General features: G+C 42.5%; 1 protein-coding gene across 7 annotated transcripts in view; it reads right to left on the reverse strand.

Annotated features, from left to right (window-relative positions):
- The window catches only part of SHLD1 (shieldin complex subunit 1), a 111,881-nt gene that overhangs the window by 51,382 nt on the left and 39,872 nt on the right, over nucleotides 1-20,627 (reverse strand). Inside the window, exon 3 of one of the 7 annotated variants that reach the window (XM_065522796.2) lies at nucleotides 10,771-11,243. The exons of the other annotated variants lie outside the window; for them this stretch is intronic. Within the exon in view, the coding sequence (XP_065378868.1) occupies nucleotides 11,137-11,243 (107 nt within the window). The 3' untranslated portion in view covers nucleotides 10,771-11,136. Of the gene's footprint in view, nucleotides 1-10,770; nucleotides 11,244-20,627 lie in introns of those variants that run through there. 7 annotated transcript variants of the gene reach the window in all.

The raw sequence follows: 20,627 nt of genomic DNA on the forward strand, positions 1-20,627 counted from the left end.
TGTGTCATTAGAAAAAGTAATTCTGGGGCCGGGCGGAGTGGTTCATGACTGTAATCCCAGCAATTTGGGAGGCTAAGGTGGGCAGATCTCTTGAGCCCAGGAGTTTAAGACCAGCCTGGGCAACATGATGAAACCCGTCTCTACAAAAATTACAAAAGATTAGTGGGCGTGGTGGCATGCGCCTGTGGTCCCAGCTACTCAGGAGGCTGAGATGAGAGGATCACTTGAGCCTGGGAGGCAGAGGTTGCAGTGAGCCGAGGAAATTGCACCACTGCACTGCAGCCTGGGTGACAGAGTGAGACCCTATCTCAAAAAAAAAAAAAAAAAAAAAGAAAGAAGAAGAAGAAGAAAAAGAAAAAAAGTAATTCTGGAAATAAAGCTGTAATCTCAGCACTTTGGGAGGCCAAGGTGGGTGGATCGCTTGAGCTCAGGAGTTCAAGACCAGCCCTGGCAACATGGAGAAACCCGTCTCTACAAAAAAGTACAAAATTAGCCGGGCATGGTGGCACACACCAGTAGTCCCAGCTACTCTAGAGGCTGAGGTAGGAGAATCGCTTGAATCAGGGAGGCGGAGGTTGCAGTAAACCGAGATTGTGCCACTACACTCCAGCCTGGGAGACAGTGAGACCCTGTCTCAAAAAAAAAAAAAAAAAAAAAAAAAAAAAAAAGGCCAGGCGCGGTGGCTCAAACCTGTAATCCCAGCACTTTGGGAGGCCAAGATGGGCGGATCACGAGGTCAGGAGATCGAGACCATCCTGGCTAACACGTTGAAACCCCGTCTCTACTAAAAAAAATACAAAAAACTAGCCAGGCGACGTGGCGGGAGCCTGTAGTCCCAGCTACTCGGGAGGCTGAGGCAGGAGAATGGTGTAAACCCGGGAGGTGGAGCTTGCAGTGAGCTGAGATCCAGCCACTGCACTCCAGCCTGGGCGACAGAGCCAGACTCCGTCTCAAAAAAAAATAATAATAAAATAAAATAAAAGGAAAAAAAAGAAAAAGAAAAAGGTGTTTGAGAAAAGCAGGCTCATGTCTTGGTTTAAAAGCCCAAACAAGCACTTAATTCAGTTTTTTGTTTGTTTCATTTTTGCTCTGTAAATGGAGGAAATAGTGCCATAAGTATGTTACTATTTCTCTTGCTCTTTTCCAATATTTGCATTTTCTCCTCTTCCACAGAAAGGTAATAGAAGAGGCACTTCATCAGATAATTAACTTTACAAGCAAAAGAAAAATGTATTAATTTACTCCTTTAATACCAAAATTCTTCCAGACTCTACACACACATCGCCTTATCAGAGAGGCCTATTCAGGCCACCATATTTTAATTACACCCTTCATCTCTAACACTGCTTTCCCTTCTTCACAGCACCAGCTGATACAGATTTCTTTTAGTGCCTATCTACCCCTTCTGCCCCTTCCAACCATGATCCTAAGAACTAGAATTATTTATTTATTTAGAGACATAGTCTCACTCTGTCACCCAAGCTGGAGTGCAGTGGCACAGTCTCGGCTCACCGCAACCTCCACCTCCCAGGTTCAAACAATTCTCCTGCCTCAGCCTCCTGAGTAGCTGGGACTACGGGCGCCTGCCACCATGCCTGGCTAATTATTTTGTATTTTTAGTAGAGACAGGGTTTCACCATGTTGGTCAGGCTGGTTTTGAACTCCTTAGCTCAGGTGATTCACCTCCCTCGGCCTCCCAAAATGCTGAGATTATAGACGTGAGCCACAGCACCCAGCCGAAGAACTAGAATTTAAAAAGCTCTTTAAAGACCAGGCATGGTGACTCACGCCTGTAATCCCAGCACTTTGGAAGGCCGAGGCGAGTGGATTACTTGAGCCCAGAAGTTTGAGACCAGCCAGGGCAACATGGTGAAACCCCATCTCTATTAAAAATAGAAAAAAATAGCCAGGCATGGTGGCACACATCTGTGGTCCCAGCTACTCAGGAGGCTGAGGTAGGAGTGTCACCTGAGCCTGGGAAGTTGAGGCTGCAGTAAGCCATGATTGTATCACTGTACTTCAGCCTGGGTGACAGAGTGAGACCCTGTCTCAACAAAAAAATTAAAAAAAAAAAAAGCCCCTTAAAGAAAGGTAGAGCCTATGTCTATTTTGTTCACTGTGTATCCCCAACCCTAGGAACAGGGCCTGCAGCATAGTACACACACAATAAGCATTTCGCTAATGACTGAATGGACAACATTCACAACCTTGCAAAGAAGCTAGTCATCAGGGGTTCAGGTAAACAATCCAACATAATACGGAAGAAACAGAAAAGAACTCTGCATTTGGTGAGGCATAATACCCGGTGAAAGTAATACACATGGCAAAGCTACTTCTCATTCATGATGATTTATTTTATAAAGCAAAGACATAATTCTACTGAGGTCCTGAGGACTTGTGGCTCTGTCGTCTTACAAGAGGCCACTCGTTCACTTGTTCAAAAATGGTTGGAATTTTTAGAAATGGAAAGAAGGACTCTAAAGTTTCATATATCAAAACCTCTAAGTGTCTGTTATTAATAATAGTTCTTACCATTTTCTGGTTGCCTGTTAAGCACTGAGCACAATAATCAGTGCATTGTATACTAGACACATAAAAGTTTTCCAAGCAGTGGCCTATGGATTCATGCTAGGCCGTGATGAAACTCTTACTAGTTCATGGATATGTGAGAAAAAAACACTAGGGACTACAGACAACTGATCTTTATTTTGGGATTAGGTCCTTCTTTCATTTTGGATGTTAAAATATCCTTTCGTTTATGAAATGATAATAGATTTGTGGAGATAGTGGTAGAGGTTGTTTTTAAGATTTTTTCCTGGCAAAATAAAAGACTGGGTCCTCAACAAAAAAAAAAAAAAAAAGAAGAAGAAGAAGAAAAAGAAGTTCCTGGACTAGGACTCACAGATACATATTATCCCACTTACCCTTCATAGCAATCCCACGAACTAAGTATTAGTAATCCCCATTTTACGGATGAGAAAATTAAGGCTTAAGAGAAAATAACTCACCTTAGGTCATACAGCAGGCAGTAGTGGAGATGAAATTTAGTGCAGGTCTTCAACTTCACTTTTTTTTTTTTTTTTTTGAGACACGGTTTCACCTTGTTGCCACACGGTGGCGCAATCATGGCTCACCGCAGCCTTGACCTCCTGGGCTCAAGTGCTCCTCCCACCTTAGTCTCCCAAATAGCTAGGACCAAAGGTGTGCACCATTGCACTTGTATAATTTTTAAAATTTTTTTGTAGAGACACAGTCTCACTATGTTCCCCAGGCTGGTCTTGAACTCCTGGGCTCAAGCCATCCTCCCTCCTCAGTCTCCCAAACTGCTGGTTTTACAGGCGTGAGCCACCACGCCCAGCCTCAGGTCTCCAGCTTCAAAACACATGTTCTTTTGTCTACCATTCTATTGCCAGAAGAGACCAGTCTGGTCCTAATGCACTTAATGCCAGAGATACATTATTTAGAGAACTGGAAGAGAAGGGAATTAAAAAGCTGCCCTTTTTAAAAAACTCCTGAGGTTTGTGTCTATTTTGTGAGATTTCACCTTTCTGGGGGCATGTGTTTTCTAATCTGATAAGTAAAGTTTCCACTCTCAGTTGCTGGCTGTGGCTCCCCTATCCTATGACTTGGCAAGATCACAGAAGGAAGGTGCTCTCTCCAAGAATTAAGGGAGTCCTGGAAACATCTGCCCTGGGACTGTCACTTATGGAGTCATATGACCAGGGACACCTCTCTGAGCTGTGGTTTCTGGTATGTAATTTGGAGAGAATAAGCCTTTTCCTGCCTGGCTTCAGGATTACTATATGGATCAAATACTTGGCAGCGATCAGCCCTCACTAAATGTCTAATCAAAAGTAGATGTATGAATGAACTAATGCTGTATATTACTGCTGCTGGAAAAGGAAGTGTCACATGTGATATGTTATTATTAGGTCATCAGCACTTCTCAGCATTGGATGATCATACAGGATGATCTTAAAGCCAGGACATCTGCAGAGTTAACCAAGGATTATATAACAGAATTATGTCTTTTTTTTTTTTGAGACAGAGTCTCGCTCTGGAGTGCAGTGGCATGATACCTGCTCATCGCAACCTCCACCTCCTGGGTTCAAGCCATTCTCCTGCCTCAGCTGCCCAAGTAGGTGGGATTACAGGCATGCACCACCATGCCTGGCTAATCTTGGCATTTTTTATGGAGACATGGTTTCACCACGTTGGCCAGTCTGGTCTCAAACTCTTAATCTCAAGTGATCTGACGACCTCAGCTTCCCAAAGTGCTGGGATTGTAGGTGTGAGCCACCGTGCCTGGCCTGCAGAAATACATCTATTGGTATGGGAAACAGAAAGAATCAATGGAACACCTGTATGTACCTGCTGTTCATCCTTATCCTACTTAAAAAATATATGTGCAATGGCAGAGTAACGGGATATTTTAAGACTTAGAGAGACTCTCGATAACTTAGGCAAATACTCTCATTTCACCAAAAGATAATTAAATGGCTCAGAAGGTCCCATAGCTGATTAGAGGCAATAATGAGATTAGAACACCTATCTCCTAATTGCCACCTAGCCTAATGCTAACATCACTCTACCACAGTATCAGTCCCCTTAGTTACTCGATGTCTAAGGTGGTCTATTCTTGAACAATATAATTTTTTTTTTTTTCCCTGAGACAGAGTCTTGCTTTGTCACCCAGGCTGAAGTGCAGTGGCACAATCTTGGCTCACTGCAACCTCCACCACCCAGGTTCAAGCAATTCTCCTCCCTCAGCCCCCTGAGTAGCTGGGATTACAGGCGCGCACCACCATGCCTGGCTAATTTTTGTATTTTTAGTAGAGATGGGGGTCTCACCATGTTGGCCAGGCTGGTCTCGAACTCCTGAATTCATGATCTGCCCACCTCGGCCTCCCAAAGTGCTGGGATTACAGGCGTGAGCCACCGCTCCTGGCCGAACAATCCAATTTTTGACAAAGGTGCAGTATGTGATAAACTAGATATGCCAGAAAACTGAAATAACAATGAGACCTCAGTATGTGACATCACTGTGTACATTAGGGTTTCGTACCCTCAGCACTAGATAATTCTTTGTTGGGTGGGGGAACTATTCTGTGCATTGCAGGATATTCAGAAGCATCCCTGGCCTCTCCCAACTAGATGCCAGTAGCATCCTATGGCTGTAACAACCAAAAATGTCTCCAAACTCCGCCAAATGTCCCCTGGTGGTGGCCGCACGGGGCAGTTGCCGCTGGTTGAGAACCAATGGTGTGGCCGGGCGCGGTGGCTCAAGCCTGTAATCCCAGCACTTTGGGAGGCCGAGACGGGCGGATCATGAGGTCAGGAGATTGAGACCATTCTGGCTAACATGGTGAAACCCCGTCTCTACTTTAAAATTACAAAAAACTAGCCGGGCGAGGTGGCGGGCGCCTATAGTCCCACCTACTCGGGAGGCTGAGGCAGGAGAATGGCGTAAACCCGGGAGGCGGAGCTTGCAGTGAGCTGAGATTCGGCCACTGTACTCCAGCCTGGGCGACAGAGCGAGACTCCGTCTCAAAAAAAAAAAAAAAAAAAAGAGAGAGAGAGAACCAATGGTGTAGAGGAAATATTTAAGTTGTCTATACAACTGAGGAAGGATGGATGCAGTTGTACAATGTGGGGTAACAGTGGTTAGAAGAAAATTCATCCAGCTGGAGCTGGAGCTGCTGAGCTTTGACTGTATTGGGTTGTTTTTGGTGGCAGAGTGACAGTAACCTCCAGAGCAAGCTGGACTGCGGAACTGGGGGCCCACTTCATGGGAGACAGCCGGCATTTCCTTTCAGGATGCTGCTAATCAGACACTTGGCAGTAGAGGTGTGACACAAGGGGAAATAAGGATTTAACTGTAAGCTCAGAGCAAATACATCTAATTCTAAGAGTCTATTTAGGGAGAGCCATATCTATGAATGCTATCAAAATTCACTCTAAACCACAGTTAGTATTTGTTTCATGGAATTAAAATGAGTTTCTTATTTTTGTGCAAATATGTACGTTAAGATCCTTTCCACTATTTAGTCATACATTTAGTTCTTTGGTGATTTTTAAAAGCTGTCCTTTTCATCACTTAATGAGCATGGTTTTAGAAAGAAAATCCACCCCCAACATTTCTCACCTCCTCTTATGAGAAATTATTCTTTTTTAGTTCTACCTCTGGAAGTACATTCTCATGATGTATGTGCCACAACTCTGTATCTGCCACTATGGCAACTCATAAAAAATGCCACCCCCTTAAATTCCTTCATGGCATATTAATTTGATGTTCTAAAACAAACATTTTACTGTGAATTAACTCTTAACTGATAATACTAACCCAACTAAACTGGCTTCTATAACACTTTCACCATCCATAAATATGTCTCTTGTACAAATAAAGGTGATCTTTTGTTACTTAGCCATTCAATTTCATTAAAAATATTTTCTGCTAAAATCTACTAAATCACTAATATTCAAAATACAATATAGTTACCAAGTTTGACTGCATGAATGAGAATATTCATTCACCAAAGGCATTAGGTAAGCTATGTAAGAGGAGATTCCCCGCAAGATTGTTTATGAGTAAAAACATGGGTCAATCTAAACATCCATAAACAGACATCTCATTAAATAAATTATGATCCAACCGTACAATGGGATATTATGCAGACATTAAAAATATGAGAGAGCTACATGTACCAACACGGCAAACTGCCTTATTATAGCAGTGAGTGAAAAAACGGCAAGATACAAGATGATATTATGGTAAAATTCCATTGGTATTTAGAAAAAAAGATATATGTGCTGTTTGTGTGTGTACAATACACACATGTATATGCATATGTGTGTCTATGTATATTTATGTATATAGATCTGTAGGTATGTATATGGAAGGATATGCAAAGCATATCTACAATAATTACCTCTGGGGAGAAGCATGAAGACCTAGGACTTTTACTTTTTTCTTTTTGAGACAGAGTCTTGTTCTGTCACCCAGGCTGGAGTGCAGTGGCGTGTTGACTCACTGCAACCTCCGCGTCCCAGGTTCAAAGGATTCTCCTACCTCAGCCTCCCGAGTAGCTGGGATTACAGGTGTGCATCACCACATCCATCTAATTTTTGTATTTGTTGGGAAAACCTGAGTGCTGGGAGAAGCTGAGGCACGGCTTGCTTGTCTGATATAATGTAAGTCTTGGAACATGCCTGGGGTCCAGGGTCTAAAAACCCCTTGTGGCCTTTGGAACATGGTGCTAAGAGGTGGAAGGCTACCCTGATACACCATGATCTAAGCCCAGGGCATAAAATCCCTCGTGGCTTGGATAGAATTCAGGGCTCGTGGCTCTGGAATGTGTCTAGACTTGCTGGCTCCTTGCTCCTTGCTCTCCCAGGATCGACTGTATCTTGAGTTAGAAGAACCTGCTCTGCATTATCTCAAGTAGTAGAACATGTTCCTTATAAATGCTAAACCATCACAGCTGTAGACCATGCACCTGCCCTTTCGACCTCCACATTCTCACCACCTGTTTCTTTGTTAGATTACCAATAAATAGCGTGGGCTCCCAGAGCTCAGGGCCTTCACAGCCTCCATATACTAGTGATGGCCTCCTGGTCCCAGCTTTTCTCTCTTAAACTGTCTTTTTCTCAATCCTTTGACTCCATCGGACTTTGTCAACCCCACAACCTGGTGTTAGGTCTGATCACCCCAACAGTATTTTTAGTAGAGACAGGGTTTCACCATGTTGGCCAGGCTGGTCTCGAACTCCTAGCCTCGTGATCCACCCACCCTGGCTGGCCTCCAAAGTTCTGGGATTACAGGTATGAGCCACCGAGCCTGGCCTTACATTTCATTTTATACTCATTTGTACTATTTATTTTTATAATTTTAAAAGAAAAGAATGACTAGTGCTTTATCATTAAAAATAGACTAACCTTATCACAAGTGTCACAACTATGATACATATACCCAACTGGGGACCTTCATCCAAAGACTAGTAGCAGTAAGTCTACAAAAAGAAGAGAGATTTCCTCTTTCTAGCTCATTGCTTGAAATCACTTCTTGTTTCTAGGGAGCATACATTCTGAGGCTATATTCTCCAAAAGGAAGAAGGGTACCACTTTTCCAACAGTGTTAAAGGCATTCTAGCGTTAATGTCTTGCCAAATTGGGAGATTCCACGGAAATATGTCCCAGTGACTCAGGAGGCTGAGGTGGGAGATCACTTTAGCCTGGAAGTTTGCAACCAGCCTGGGAAACACGGCAAGACCTCATCTCTACAAAAACATTAAAAAACTTAGCCAAGCATGGTGGAACACACCTACAGTCCCAGCTACGCAGGAGGCTGAGGCAGGAGGATGGCCTGAGCCCAGGAGTTCAAGGCTGCAGTGAGCTATGATCACATTACCAAAAGAGAGCAACATCCCCAATTCAAAAAAAAAAGGAAAAAAAGAGAAAAAGAAAGAAAGAAAGAAAAGAAGGAAAGAAGGAAGGAAAGGAAGGAAGGAAGAAGGAAGGAATGAGAAGAAAAGAAGGGAAAAATAAATATGGTTGGTAACTTACGAAACTGCTTTGAAAACTGGGATGGGTACTATGAGAAATTTTCAGAAGTTAGGAATTTATACTACATTTTCAGGTTTTTAAAAAATTAGGATATAATTGTGCCAATTTTGAATCACAATTCGAGCATAATCATACATGGCCAAGAGCTGCCCTCAGCCCAGCACAAGAGAGGCGTACCAGGCAAAGGTCACCCAGGAGGGCACAGCCCTGCAAGGCTCCAGCTGAAAGCAGTGGGCAAGGGCCTGGCTCACAGCTACCAGCCAGCTGATTTCTAAGCCATTGCATTGAGGAATAAAATGAGAATTCAAGGCCAAGATTGCAGGTACAGGTTACAAGACCACTCACTCAGTCTTCAGTGCTAAAATCAAGTCCTTCAGTGGAAATACATAATACATGGCATTCTAATGGAGAGGGTGGTGACAGAGGGCTGGCAACCATCACTGCCACCACTCTGCACCATCCCCCACCCCAGATTACTCTGTTCACATCCCTTGGGTGCACAGAAACAACAACACAGGATGTAAATAAGAAATGTTGGTATCTTAACTGATCAGCACATCACAGGCAGCCAGGGTGATTAACAAAGCCAACTCTCCCTTTATTCTGCAATGACATGGTGATGCTGAATCTCTATGTCCATGGCCAGAAGCAGGCGCCACTGCCGTCAACAGGTCCTGGGACAACACTGTAGGCCTCTGCTCCACTTCTATCAAAATTCTATTGTTTGGTTTATTTTAGGTTAAGCCTAATTTATTCAGAACTTGGGAGGTAGTTTATCAAAACGGCATGCCTGACTGGTAGGAGAGGAAATGAACACAAAGCATTGATTGCAGATAATCCACTTCCCCACAGTAGTATAGGAAAATGATCAGTGCTTCAAACCATCACAAAGGATGGCGTAAGTGACAGAGGGAAAGGAGACAAGCAAATGTTCTAGTTTTCAAATGGAAGGAAGAAGACACAATCCACAAATCCATATACTGTGGACCATTAGCATGATGCTTAAGCAACAGTTTTAAAGTTTGGGGGTGGAGATTCTCACTTATGTCACCAACTATGTGTCCACTCGTCAGGTAGATATTATTGTCCCCATAAAACAGATAAAGAAACACCAAGTAAAAAATTATAAAGCAGCCAGGTGTGGTGGCTCACACCTATTATCCCAACATTCTGGGAGGCTGACGCAGGAGAATCACTTGAGCCTAGGAGTTCAAAACTAGCCTGGGTAACACAGCAAGGCCCCATTTCTAAAAAATATTTTAAAATTTAAATTAAACAAAATTTTTAAAGTGATAATGCCCTTCAAACCCCAAAGGCCGTGCTTTCTCCCCATTCAATAGAGAAATGGAGGTCACCAGATCCAGCCATCACTCCTGCCATATTAAACACAAATTTAGGCTGGGCACAGTGGCTCATACCTATGATTCCAGCACTTTGGGAGGCCAAGGAGGGCAGATCACCTGAGGCTGGGTGTTTGAGACTAGCCTGGCCAAAATGGTGAAACCCTGTCTCTACCAAAAATACAAAAATTAGCTGGGTGTGGTGGCGCATGCGTATAATCCCAGCTACTTGGGAGGCTGAGGCATGAGAATCACTTGAACCCAGGAGGCAGAGGTTGCAGTGAGCCGAGATCATGTCACTGCACTCCAGCCTGGGAGACAGGGTGAGACTCTGGCTCAAAAAGCAAAGCAAAGCAAAGCAAAACAAAACAAAACAACACACAAATACAGTCAACAGTTGAAGCATTTACATTCCTATTTTGTTGTCTGCCCCAAATAATTTACCTTTCTCTTTTTTAAGAAATTGAAAAATGTACCACTTATAGAATGGCCTAATTTCATAATTTAAACAAACAAACAAAAAGGGTTAGGGGCCTTTTTAGGAGCACAGTGGCTCACACCTGTAATCCCAGCACTTTGGGAGGCCGAGGTGGGCGGATCACCTGAGATTGGGAGTTCAAGAGCAGCCTGACCAACATGGAGAAACCCCATCTCTACTAAAAATACAAAATTAGCCGGGCATGGTGGTGCATGCCTGTAATCCCAGCTACTCAGGAGGCTGAGGCAGAAGAATCGCTTGAACCCAGAAGGCGGATGTTGCGGTGAGCCAAGATCACGCCATTGCCCTCCAGCCTGGGCAACAAGAGCAAAACTCCATCTCAAAAAAACAAAACAAAACAAAACAAACGAACAAACAACAACACCCAAAGGATTAAGGCATTGATTGATAAAGAAGATTAAGGAGAGGAACACAGCATGTTACCGCAGCTTCATGACTGTTAGACCAAGAGTTGAGCATGAAGGTACAACCCTCCCAGGCCAAGATAGTATTATTCTTCTGGGAGACAAAAAGGGCATTTGGGGTTAGTATTGTAAATTCTTGTTTTTCCGTCAGCTGGTCACTGTGGAATGCTGCCAGGCCTCCTGTTGCCTGGACTCCAAGATTTCCTGTTCAGGGCAAAGGCTTTATTTTGCCACCAGCACACAGTTCTGTGTTCGGTAAACAAACTGCTGGAGTCTTTGAATATGTAGAATCTCTTGGGTTGATTTGCTTTCTCCCTTGCCTTCAAACACTTCAAGTTTTCCAAGTCAACAGGAAACATCTCATGCAAAATTGAACAAGAGGCTCCTTCTTCACGTAAACTTCTGTTTGATGCACAGGCATAACTTTCCATGCCAGTCCTGAAATGGAAAGTGGCACTGGCATTCATGATTAGGTGACAAAAATGAATGATGGCCACCTTTATCAAGTACGATTTCTGCAATGGAATTTCTGGAGTACATATTATGTACATATTATGTTAGGCCATAACTGAAATGTTCTTGTACGGTCACATATCCAGTCAAAGATAATGAAAGATCACAGGATGTGGCAAACCCTGAACAAATAAAATTAGCCTTCAGGTGCCACAAGGTCATGTAAAAAACACATGGGAGCTAGATTTTCTTTTTTGTGTTTTTTCTAGATTTTTTTTACAGTATACTAATGTCTTATAGTAACTGTATATAGTTTTTTTGCAATATATAAATGTCTTACAGTAACTATATATACATATATAGATCTATAGTAAGTTACTATATATAGTAAGTTATTCTCTCTATATAGTAAGTCACCCTATATATAGTAACTTACTATATATAGTAAGTTATATATAGCATAGTATATAGTTATATATCATATATAGAGTATATAGAGTATATATACTATGTAGTATATAGAGTATATATGTATATATAGTAACATATATAGTAACTATATATAGTAACTTATATAGTAACTTACTATATATATACTATATACTATATACACACTATATATACTATATATACAGTATCTATACTATATATAGTATATATACTATATAACAGATTACTCTGTTCTATATACTGTATATACTATAGTGTATATATAGTATATATAGTATGTATAGTATATGTGTATATATAGTAACTATATATACACTATATATGTACACTACATACAGTATATATAGTATATATACGATATACAGTATATATAGCATATATATAGCATAGTATATATAGTATATATGGTATACTATATAGTATATATAGTGGTATACTATATACTATATAGTATATATGGTGTACTATATACTGTATATAGTATATACTGTAGTATATATAGTGTACATATATAGTGTATATAGTTACTATATATAGTATATATACTATGGTGTATATATAGTAGATATCGTGTATATATAGTAACTTACTATATAAGTAAGTTACTCTATATATATAGAGAGAGAGAAAGTCCAGCTCATTGCAACCTCTGCCTCCTGGGTTCAAATGATTCTCATACCTCAGCCTCCCAAGTAGCTAGGATTACAGGCATATGCCACCATGCCCAGCTAATTTTTTTTGTATTTTTAGTAGAGACGAGGTTTTGTTGTGTTGGCCAGGCTGGTCTCAAACTCCTGGCCTCAAGTGATCTGCCCGCCTCGGCATCTCAAAGTGCTAGGATTACAGGTGTGAGCCACCGCGTCCAGCCATACAGTAATGATATTGATCTAGCCATAAGACTGAATAACTTCCTTAATGACCAAAGGGGCAGAAGACAGGCCCTCAACCTCCAAATAGCAAGCCCACACCACCTGCTCTTTCCTCATTCTTGGTTGTTTTTTTTTTTTTTTTTTTTTTATCTTTTTATTTTTTTGAAGCAGCCTCGCTCTGTGGCTGGGCTGGAGTGCAGTGACACGATCTCGGCTCACTGCAACCTCCACCTCCCGGGTTCAAGCAATTCTCCTGCCTCAGCCTCCTGAGTAGCTGGGACTACAGGTGTGTGCCACCACGCCCAGCTAATTTTTTTTTTTTTTAATTTTAGTAGAGACGGGTTTTCACCATGTTGGCCAGGATGGTCTCGATCTCTTGACCTTGTGATCCGCCCCTTCAGCCTCCTGAAGTGCTGGGATTACAGGTGTGCACCACCGCAACTGGCCCTTGTTTTTTTTTAAATGTTAAATCTAATGCCTAGAATTCTGGAGACTCCCCTGAAGCCACAGGCTCCCACATTTGGGAAAGCTTTCATTCTTTCTACCAGATTTTCAAAAGGATCTACAAACTGGGCTTGGTGGCTCATGCCTATAATCCCAATGCTTCAGGAGGCTGAGACGGAAGGATCACTTGAGGCCAGGAGTTCAAGACCAGCCTGTGCAACATAGTGAGCCCTTGTCTCTACAAAAGAAATTTTCTAAAAAATTAGCCAGGCATGGTGGTATTCATCTGAAGTCCCGACTACTTGGGAGGCTAAGGTAGGTCAGATAGAGCCCAGGAGTTCAAAGCTGCAGTGAGTTATGATCACGCCACTACACTCTAACCTGGGTAACAGAGCAAAACTTTGTCTCAAAAAAAGAAAAAGAAAAAGAAAAAAGATCTGCAATCAAATAAGGTGAAGAACAAATGTGTTCACAAGGCCCCCTGGTCTTCAGGAATGCTGGATTGAAATACGGCCCCTCTTGAGTTGCTTATTGACTGTATATTAAAGGCAAGCATAAGCCCAGGACAGCGAGAAGGTAAGGCCGGGACTGGTAATCAAGCCAGATGGAAGCCAGAGCAAGATGGAATCCATTTAACACTTTGTCTTGGTCCTGGCCCTGCAGTGAGTGACAGAGAATTCTTGGTATAATCATTAAAAGAAAGCTCAAGAGGCCGGGCACAGTAGCTCATGCCAGTAATCTCAGCACTTTAGGAGACCGAGGTGGACAAATTTCTTGAGACACTGGGCAATGTGGCAAAACCCTGTCTCTACAAAATATACAAAAATTAGCCAGGCAGGATGGTGCACGCCTGTAGTCCCAGCTACTCAGGAGGCTGAGGTGGGAGGATCACCTGAGCCCAGAGGTCTAGGCTGCAGTGAGCCATGATCATGCCACTGCACTCCGGCCTGGGCAACAGAGACCCTGTCCAAAAAAAAAAAGGAAAAGAAAAAGAAAAATAGAAAGGAAGAAAGGAAGAGAGGAAGGAAAGAAGAAAAGAAAGAAGGAAAGAAAAAAGAAAAGAAAACCTTAAGAACCTTAAGTTCTCTTTTTGCCTCTATAAGGCAGTAGCAACATTCAAGATTGGTGGCTGGGCCAGGCGCGGTGGCTCATGCCTCTAATCCCAGCACTTTGGGAGGCCGAGGTGGGTGGAGCACTTGAGGTAAGGGGTTTGAGACCAGTCTGACCAACATGGTGAAACTCCATCTCTACCAAAAATACAAAATTAGCTGGCCTGGTGGCACACACCTGTAATCCCAGCTATTTGGGAGGCTGAGGCAGGAAAATCGCTTGAACCTGGGAGGTGGAGGTTGCAGTGAGCCAAGATTGCACCACTGCACTCCAGCCTGGGTGACAAGAGTGAAACTCTGTCTCAAAAAAAAAAAAAAAAAAAAAAGACGGTGGCTGTTAGGTCCCTAAACAACTAGCCCTCTGACAGCCCAAATAATGAATGAGAAATAGACTATAGTTTTTTTAAACAACTTCAATTTGGGAGTTGTTTGTTACCATAGCATAATTCAGCCTTCCCTGATGCACAGTCTTTCAACGATGCTCAAAATTTCTGATCCATAGTGATCACCTCTTCTTCTTTTTCAGGAGATATAGACACAGACACAGACACACACACAGACACAGACACACACACACACACACACACACACAGGTATAGATACAGATAAAGATGGATTTATACACAGATGTAACTTTTTTCTTGTCATTTCTTAGAGTTTGAGGTAGGAGAAAAACGATGGAACTGGTGTGCCCTACAAGTCACCTTGATCCAATCTCTGTATATAAATTCTTTTTTTTTTTTTTTCAAGATGGAGTCTCAGTCTGTCGCCCAGGCTGGAGTGCAGTGGCGCAGTCTCGGCTCACTGCAACCTCCACCCCAGGTTCAAGCGATTCTCCTGTCTCAGCCTCCCGAATAGTTGGAATTACAGGTGTCTGCCACCATACCCAGCTAATTTTTGTATTTTTAGTAGAGGGTGGGTTTCACCATGTTGGCCAGGTTGGTCTCGAGCTCCTTACCTCAAGTGATCCACCCACCTCGGCCTCCCAAAGTGCTGGGATTGCAGGCGTGAGCCACTGTGCCCGGCCCTATAAATTATTTAAATACAAAAAATAAATAGAAGTTGTAAAGAGCCTTTAGAGAAATCTCACAATTTGAATTTGGAAATATACAGAGAGAAAAGGTTTTTGTAGGAAAAGAGGCACAAATGATGTATTGGAGTATAAAAAGCAATGTGCTTTGTATGAACTTCCAAGACAGCATGGGAAGAATCTTCGCAGTCGCTCAGGGTTTCTCAGCCTTGAAACGATTGACATGTTTGGGCTGGAATTCTGTGTTGTGGGAGAGGGCTGTGCCGTGCATTGTATCATGCTTAGCTTCATCTCTGGCCTTTATGCACTACATGCCAGTAACACTGCCCCCTACCCAGTTGCAACAACCAAAAATGTCTCCAGACATTGCCAAATACCCCCTGAAGGACAAAATCCCTTTCATTTGAGAACTACTGCTCTAGCAATAATCACGTATGGACTTAAACCCTCTCTTACAGAATTGGGTCACATTTTTCATTCATAAGAGATTAGCTGTTTCATGTTTATGTACTGACACAAGTTTTGTTCCAATGCCATACAACTGTGTCCAAGACAAATCAGTCCAGGTTCTAATGTTTAGGTCAATGATATCTTACCACCTTTTCCAGAATTACTTCTAGGGCATGAATCTTGAGTTTGTAAGTATCCTTTTAAAAGACTTACACTTCGTGAAGGCAAATTGAAAGGAATATGGTACTGACCCTATAGTAAGAAGGCCATTCTCTATATGAACATGTCAATCTCTCATCCAGACCTGAGTTAATTCCTTCCCTCTTTGAATTTGAGCTGGCCTATAACAGAAGGCTGGGCGCGGTGGCTCACACCTGTAATCCCAGCACTTTGGGAGGTCAAGGTGAGCAGATTGCTTGAGCTCAGGAGTTTTAAGACCCGCCTGGGCAACATGGCAAAACCTTGTCTCTACAAAAAAAAAAAAAAAAAAAAAAAAAAAAAAAAAAAAAAGAGCCAGGCATGGTGGTGCATGTCTGTAGTCTCAGCTACTTGGGGGCCCAAGATAGGATTGCTTGAACCTGAGAGGTTGAGGCTGCAGTGAGCCAAGAGGTGCCAACGCACTACAGCCTGAGGGACAAAGTGAGACCTTGGCTCAAAAAGAAAGACAGACAAAAAAAAAGAATACAACAGACGTGAGGCTAGCCTTTGATTTTTTATTTATTTATTTAATTAATTAATTTATTTTCTGAGACAGAGTCTCGCTCAGTCATCCAGGCTGGAGTGCAGTGGTGCGATCACGACTCACTGCAACCTCCGCCTCCCAGGCTCAGGTGATCCTCCCACCTCAGCCTTCTGAGTAGCTGGGACTACAGGTGCACACCACCATGCCTGGCTAATTTTTGTATTTGTATTTTTTTGTAGAGACGGGGTTTCCCCATGTTGCCCAGGCTGGTCTCAAACTCCTGGGCTCAAGCGATCCACCCACCTTGGCCTTCCAAAGTGTGGGGATTACAGGCAGGAGCCCCCACAACCGGCTGAGGCTAGCCTTTAAGAGAACTGAGAGTTTCTACTTTTCTTCTCTTGGAAGGCTCACCCTTGCGACTTTCCCTCTCAGAACTCAGCCACCATGTTGTCAGAAGCCTGAGCCACATGGGCATGGAGAGACCATAGGTGGCCACTTCAGCTGACAGCCCAGCTGGGCTCCCAGCTGATGACTAGCATCAACTATCAGCCACGTGAAGGAGCAGCCTTGAACATTCCAGACCATTCAAGCCCCCAAGTGACTGCAGCCCCAGTCAACATCACATGGACCATAAGAACCACTCAGCTGAAGCACATCAACCCACAAAATTGTGAGAGATAACATAATGGTTGTTGTTCCACACCACTAAATTTTGTAGTTAGGCAGTAAGAGATAACCAAAACAAGGCCTCTGATTCAACCTCTGTTGATGACAGAGAACAGAGGGTCATATCTATATGTGTAACAGGCATACAGCCTAAGCAGTAGCCCAGGAAATAGTGAACAAAGAAGCCTGGGACACTGGCAAGCCTAGGACTGCAGATATCAGTGACACCAAGTGACTGGATGTTCATGAGTAGCAAAGGCATTATAATGTGACTTGTTAAACAAGTTAGACATGTCTCCAGTCAAATATGATTCCCTAAAACATACAATTTTACATGCCCATCACTGTGGCAGATATTATAATACTGTGTCTAATAGGTAAGGGACAGTGTGCTGGGACTGGGACTGTATGGGACTTCACATGTATTCTTCTTCTTCTTTTTTGAGATGGCGTCTAGCTCTGTCACTCAGACTGGAGTACAGTGGTGTGTTGATAGCTTACTTGCAGCCTTGACCTCCAGGACTCAAGCAATCCTCCCACCTCAGCCTCCTGAGTAGCTGGGACCACAGGCATGTGTCACCACGCCCAGCTAATTTTGTTTATATTTTGCAGAGACGGGGTCTCACTATGTTGCCCAGGCTGATCTTGAACTCCAGAGCTCAAGCCATCCTCCTACCTCAGCCTCCCAAAGTGCTGGGATTACAGGCATGAGCCACTGTGCCCGGCCCACATACATTATTCTTAACCTTCACGAGAGTATAAAATGTAAGCATACTAGTCACTCCCTCGTTCCCCTCTCCCTCTTTCCTTTCCTAGCTCCTTTCCTTCCCCCTTCTTTCCTTTTTGATTTTCTTTATTTTATCAAGAAGGGTAGTTTTAAATGTTTTAAATCACAGCATACATTGTTAGATGAATAAAGCTTCCTATCATTACTTTGGAGCAAAAAATAGAATCCAGGGCTCTGTGTCTGTTTTTCTTCCAATTCTTCCTAATATGCTGAGAGATATTCAATAATACTTCTCATTTTCCTGGCTAGTTACAAACAACTTCAGCTTCTCGTGCCTGTTGAAGGTTGAGTTAATGTTTGAAAAGTGACATGCTGATTTACAGTCTAAAACTGTAGACTGTAAAACTGCAGCCAATTATCCTTTAACTCACCCTCTCCACCTTTTTTTTTTGTTTTTTTTTTGAGACAGGGTCTTGTCCTGTTGTCCAGGCTGGAGTGCAGTGGCGCAATTATGGCTCACTGCAACCTCTGCCTCTTGGGCTCAAGCAATCCTTCTACCTCCCTCCAGAGTAGCTGGCACTACATGCACACGCCACTCTGCCTGGCTAATTTTTCGTATTTTTTTGTAGAGACAGGGTTTCTCCACGTTTCCCAGGCTGGTCTCAAACTCCCAGACTCAAGTGATCCACCCGCCTTAGCCTCCCAAAGAGCTGGGATTACAGGTGTGAGCCACTGCGCCTGGCCTCGTCTCCCTCTTTCTAGCTCACCCTGAAAATGTTCCAAATTCAAAGTTAGGGAATTAGCTATGGGTTTTAAAGCAAAGAAAAGTCAATGGAAAATCATAGGGTGCCCTTCATATATACCACAAAAGAAAAAACTCTAGAGGGGCAACGCAAATCATACTTTAGCAATGATCTGTTTCTTATTATGATTTCTCTCTGCCTTTTTATAATAATATATTAATAATATTAATAACTATGACCAATAGTTCAATTAAAAATACTTTAATTTTGAGAGTGCTCACAGTAAGAAAACTCTGAGGTCTTGTAATAAACAGCTATAAAAATGTTTCCTCTAAGATCTGATTAAAATTTGGATTATTGCTTTTGCTTTGGTAAATATATAACAACATTCTAATTTCTCTTCCTTAAGTAATGATTTCTAGCACCACCCAGAATGTAATAGCTTCAACAGCTAATCTTTACATAGAGAATTCTGACATGGAGAAATAAGTAGATATCTGCTCTTCCCTGAATAGATGATATTTTCTTTCTTTTTTTTTTTTTTTGCGACAGAATCTTGTTCTGTCACCCAGGCTGGAGTACAGTGGTGCAATCTCGGCTCACTGCAAGCTCTGCCTCCTGGGTTCATGCCATTCTCCTGCCTCAGCCTCCCGAGTAGCTGGGACTACAGGCGCCCGCCACCATGCCTGACTAATTATTTTGTATTTTTAGTAGAGACAGGGTTTCACCATGTTGGCCAGACTAGTCTCGAACTCCTGACCTCAGGTGATCTGCCTGCCTTGGCTTCCCAAGGTGCTGGGATTACAGGTGTGAGACACCAAGCTCGGCCATCACTTTGTATTTTAAGTTTACATATCGTATTTTCCCAACTAGACCATCAACTCCATGAGCACAGGAATCCTGTGTTCTCACTGATTTATATCACCCTCAATCTGTAGCATGGTACAGAGAAGACAATTTTAAAAATAGTCTCATTCATTTCACTGATTAGACGTCTAATAAACATGATATCTAATACAGTCTCACAAACATGGCTTTGCTTAAAGACATCCCAGATTAACAGGGATCCTTCATCATAACATTAATTGTAAAAGACAACATAGGAACACCTTTCAAATACAAATCAAAGCACTTTGCAAATAAGAAGGCATCTGTTGACAAATATACATGACATTCACAATGAAGAGATTATGTAAGAACAGGTTTCGATAATTTGCCTAAAATTATATCCAAAGTTAGCAGAAAACACATATTTTCATAGCAAATGCTAAGAAGTAATTCCATAGATACTTTTGGTCAGTGTTAATACGAATAACTTCTCTGTAAGAGGCCTGTCCCAGGAAAGGTCACTTTTTTGCCTCGTACTGAGCAACATAAAGAAGTGGAAGTCTTAGACTCCTGAAAAGAACTCAAGAAAGTGAATCCAGAAACCAACCCCAGTAGCAGCACTAGTTGTAACAGCAACGGTTATAATGACAGCTAGCCTTTGCTAAGTATACTCAGCTCCAGGTGTCTCACTCAATCCTCATGACAGCCTACGAAGCAGAGAGTGTTATTGTGCTCATCTTATAGATGAGGAAACTAAGTAAGAGTGCAGTGCAGTCACTTGCTCACGGTCAGAAAGCTAGCAGGTTTAGCTAGCTATAGAATCAACATCAAAACTCAGATCAGTCAGACTCCAAAACAAACAAACGAACAAACAGAAAATGCAGAATGTAATTTTTTTTTTTTTTTAAGTGAGGGAACATCTAAAACCAGAGAGAGAGGGGCCTGGCATGGTGGCTCACCCCTGCAATTCCAGCACTTTGGGAGGCCAGTGTGGGCAGATCACCTGAAGTCAGGAGTTTAAGACCAGCCTGGCCAACATGGTGAAACCTTGTCTCTACTAAAAATACAAAAAAATTAGCCAGGCATGGTGGTGTGTACTTATAATCCCATCTACTCAGGAAGATGAGGCAGAGAATCACTTGAACCTGGGACGAAGGCTGCAGTGAGCCGAGATCGTGTCATTGAACTCCAGCCTGGGCAATAAGAGCAAAAGAGAAAAGAAAAACAAAATACCGGAGAGAAAGGAACACAATGATCAAATAAATAACACTGAGACAACTGGCTTCCATTTGGAAAACAATAAAGCGATCATCTTGTTTCATACTTTACCCTAAAATAAAGACTTCAAAGTTGAAAATTAAACTTTTAAAA

This window comes from Macaca fascicularis, chromosome 10 (genome assembly GCF_037993035.2).
Source record: "Macaca fascicularis isolate 582-1 chromosome 10, T2T-MFA8v1.1".
Lineage (NCBI taxonomy): Eukaryota > Metazoa > Chordata > Mammalia > Primates > Cercopithecidae > Macaca > Macaca fascicularis.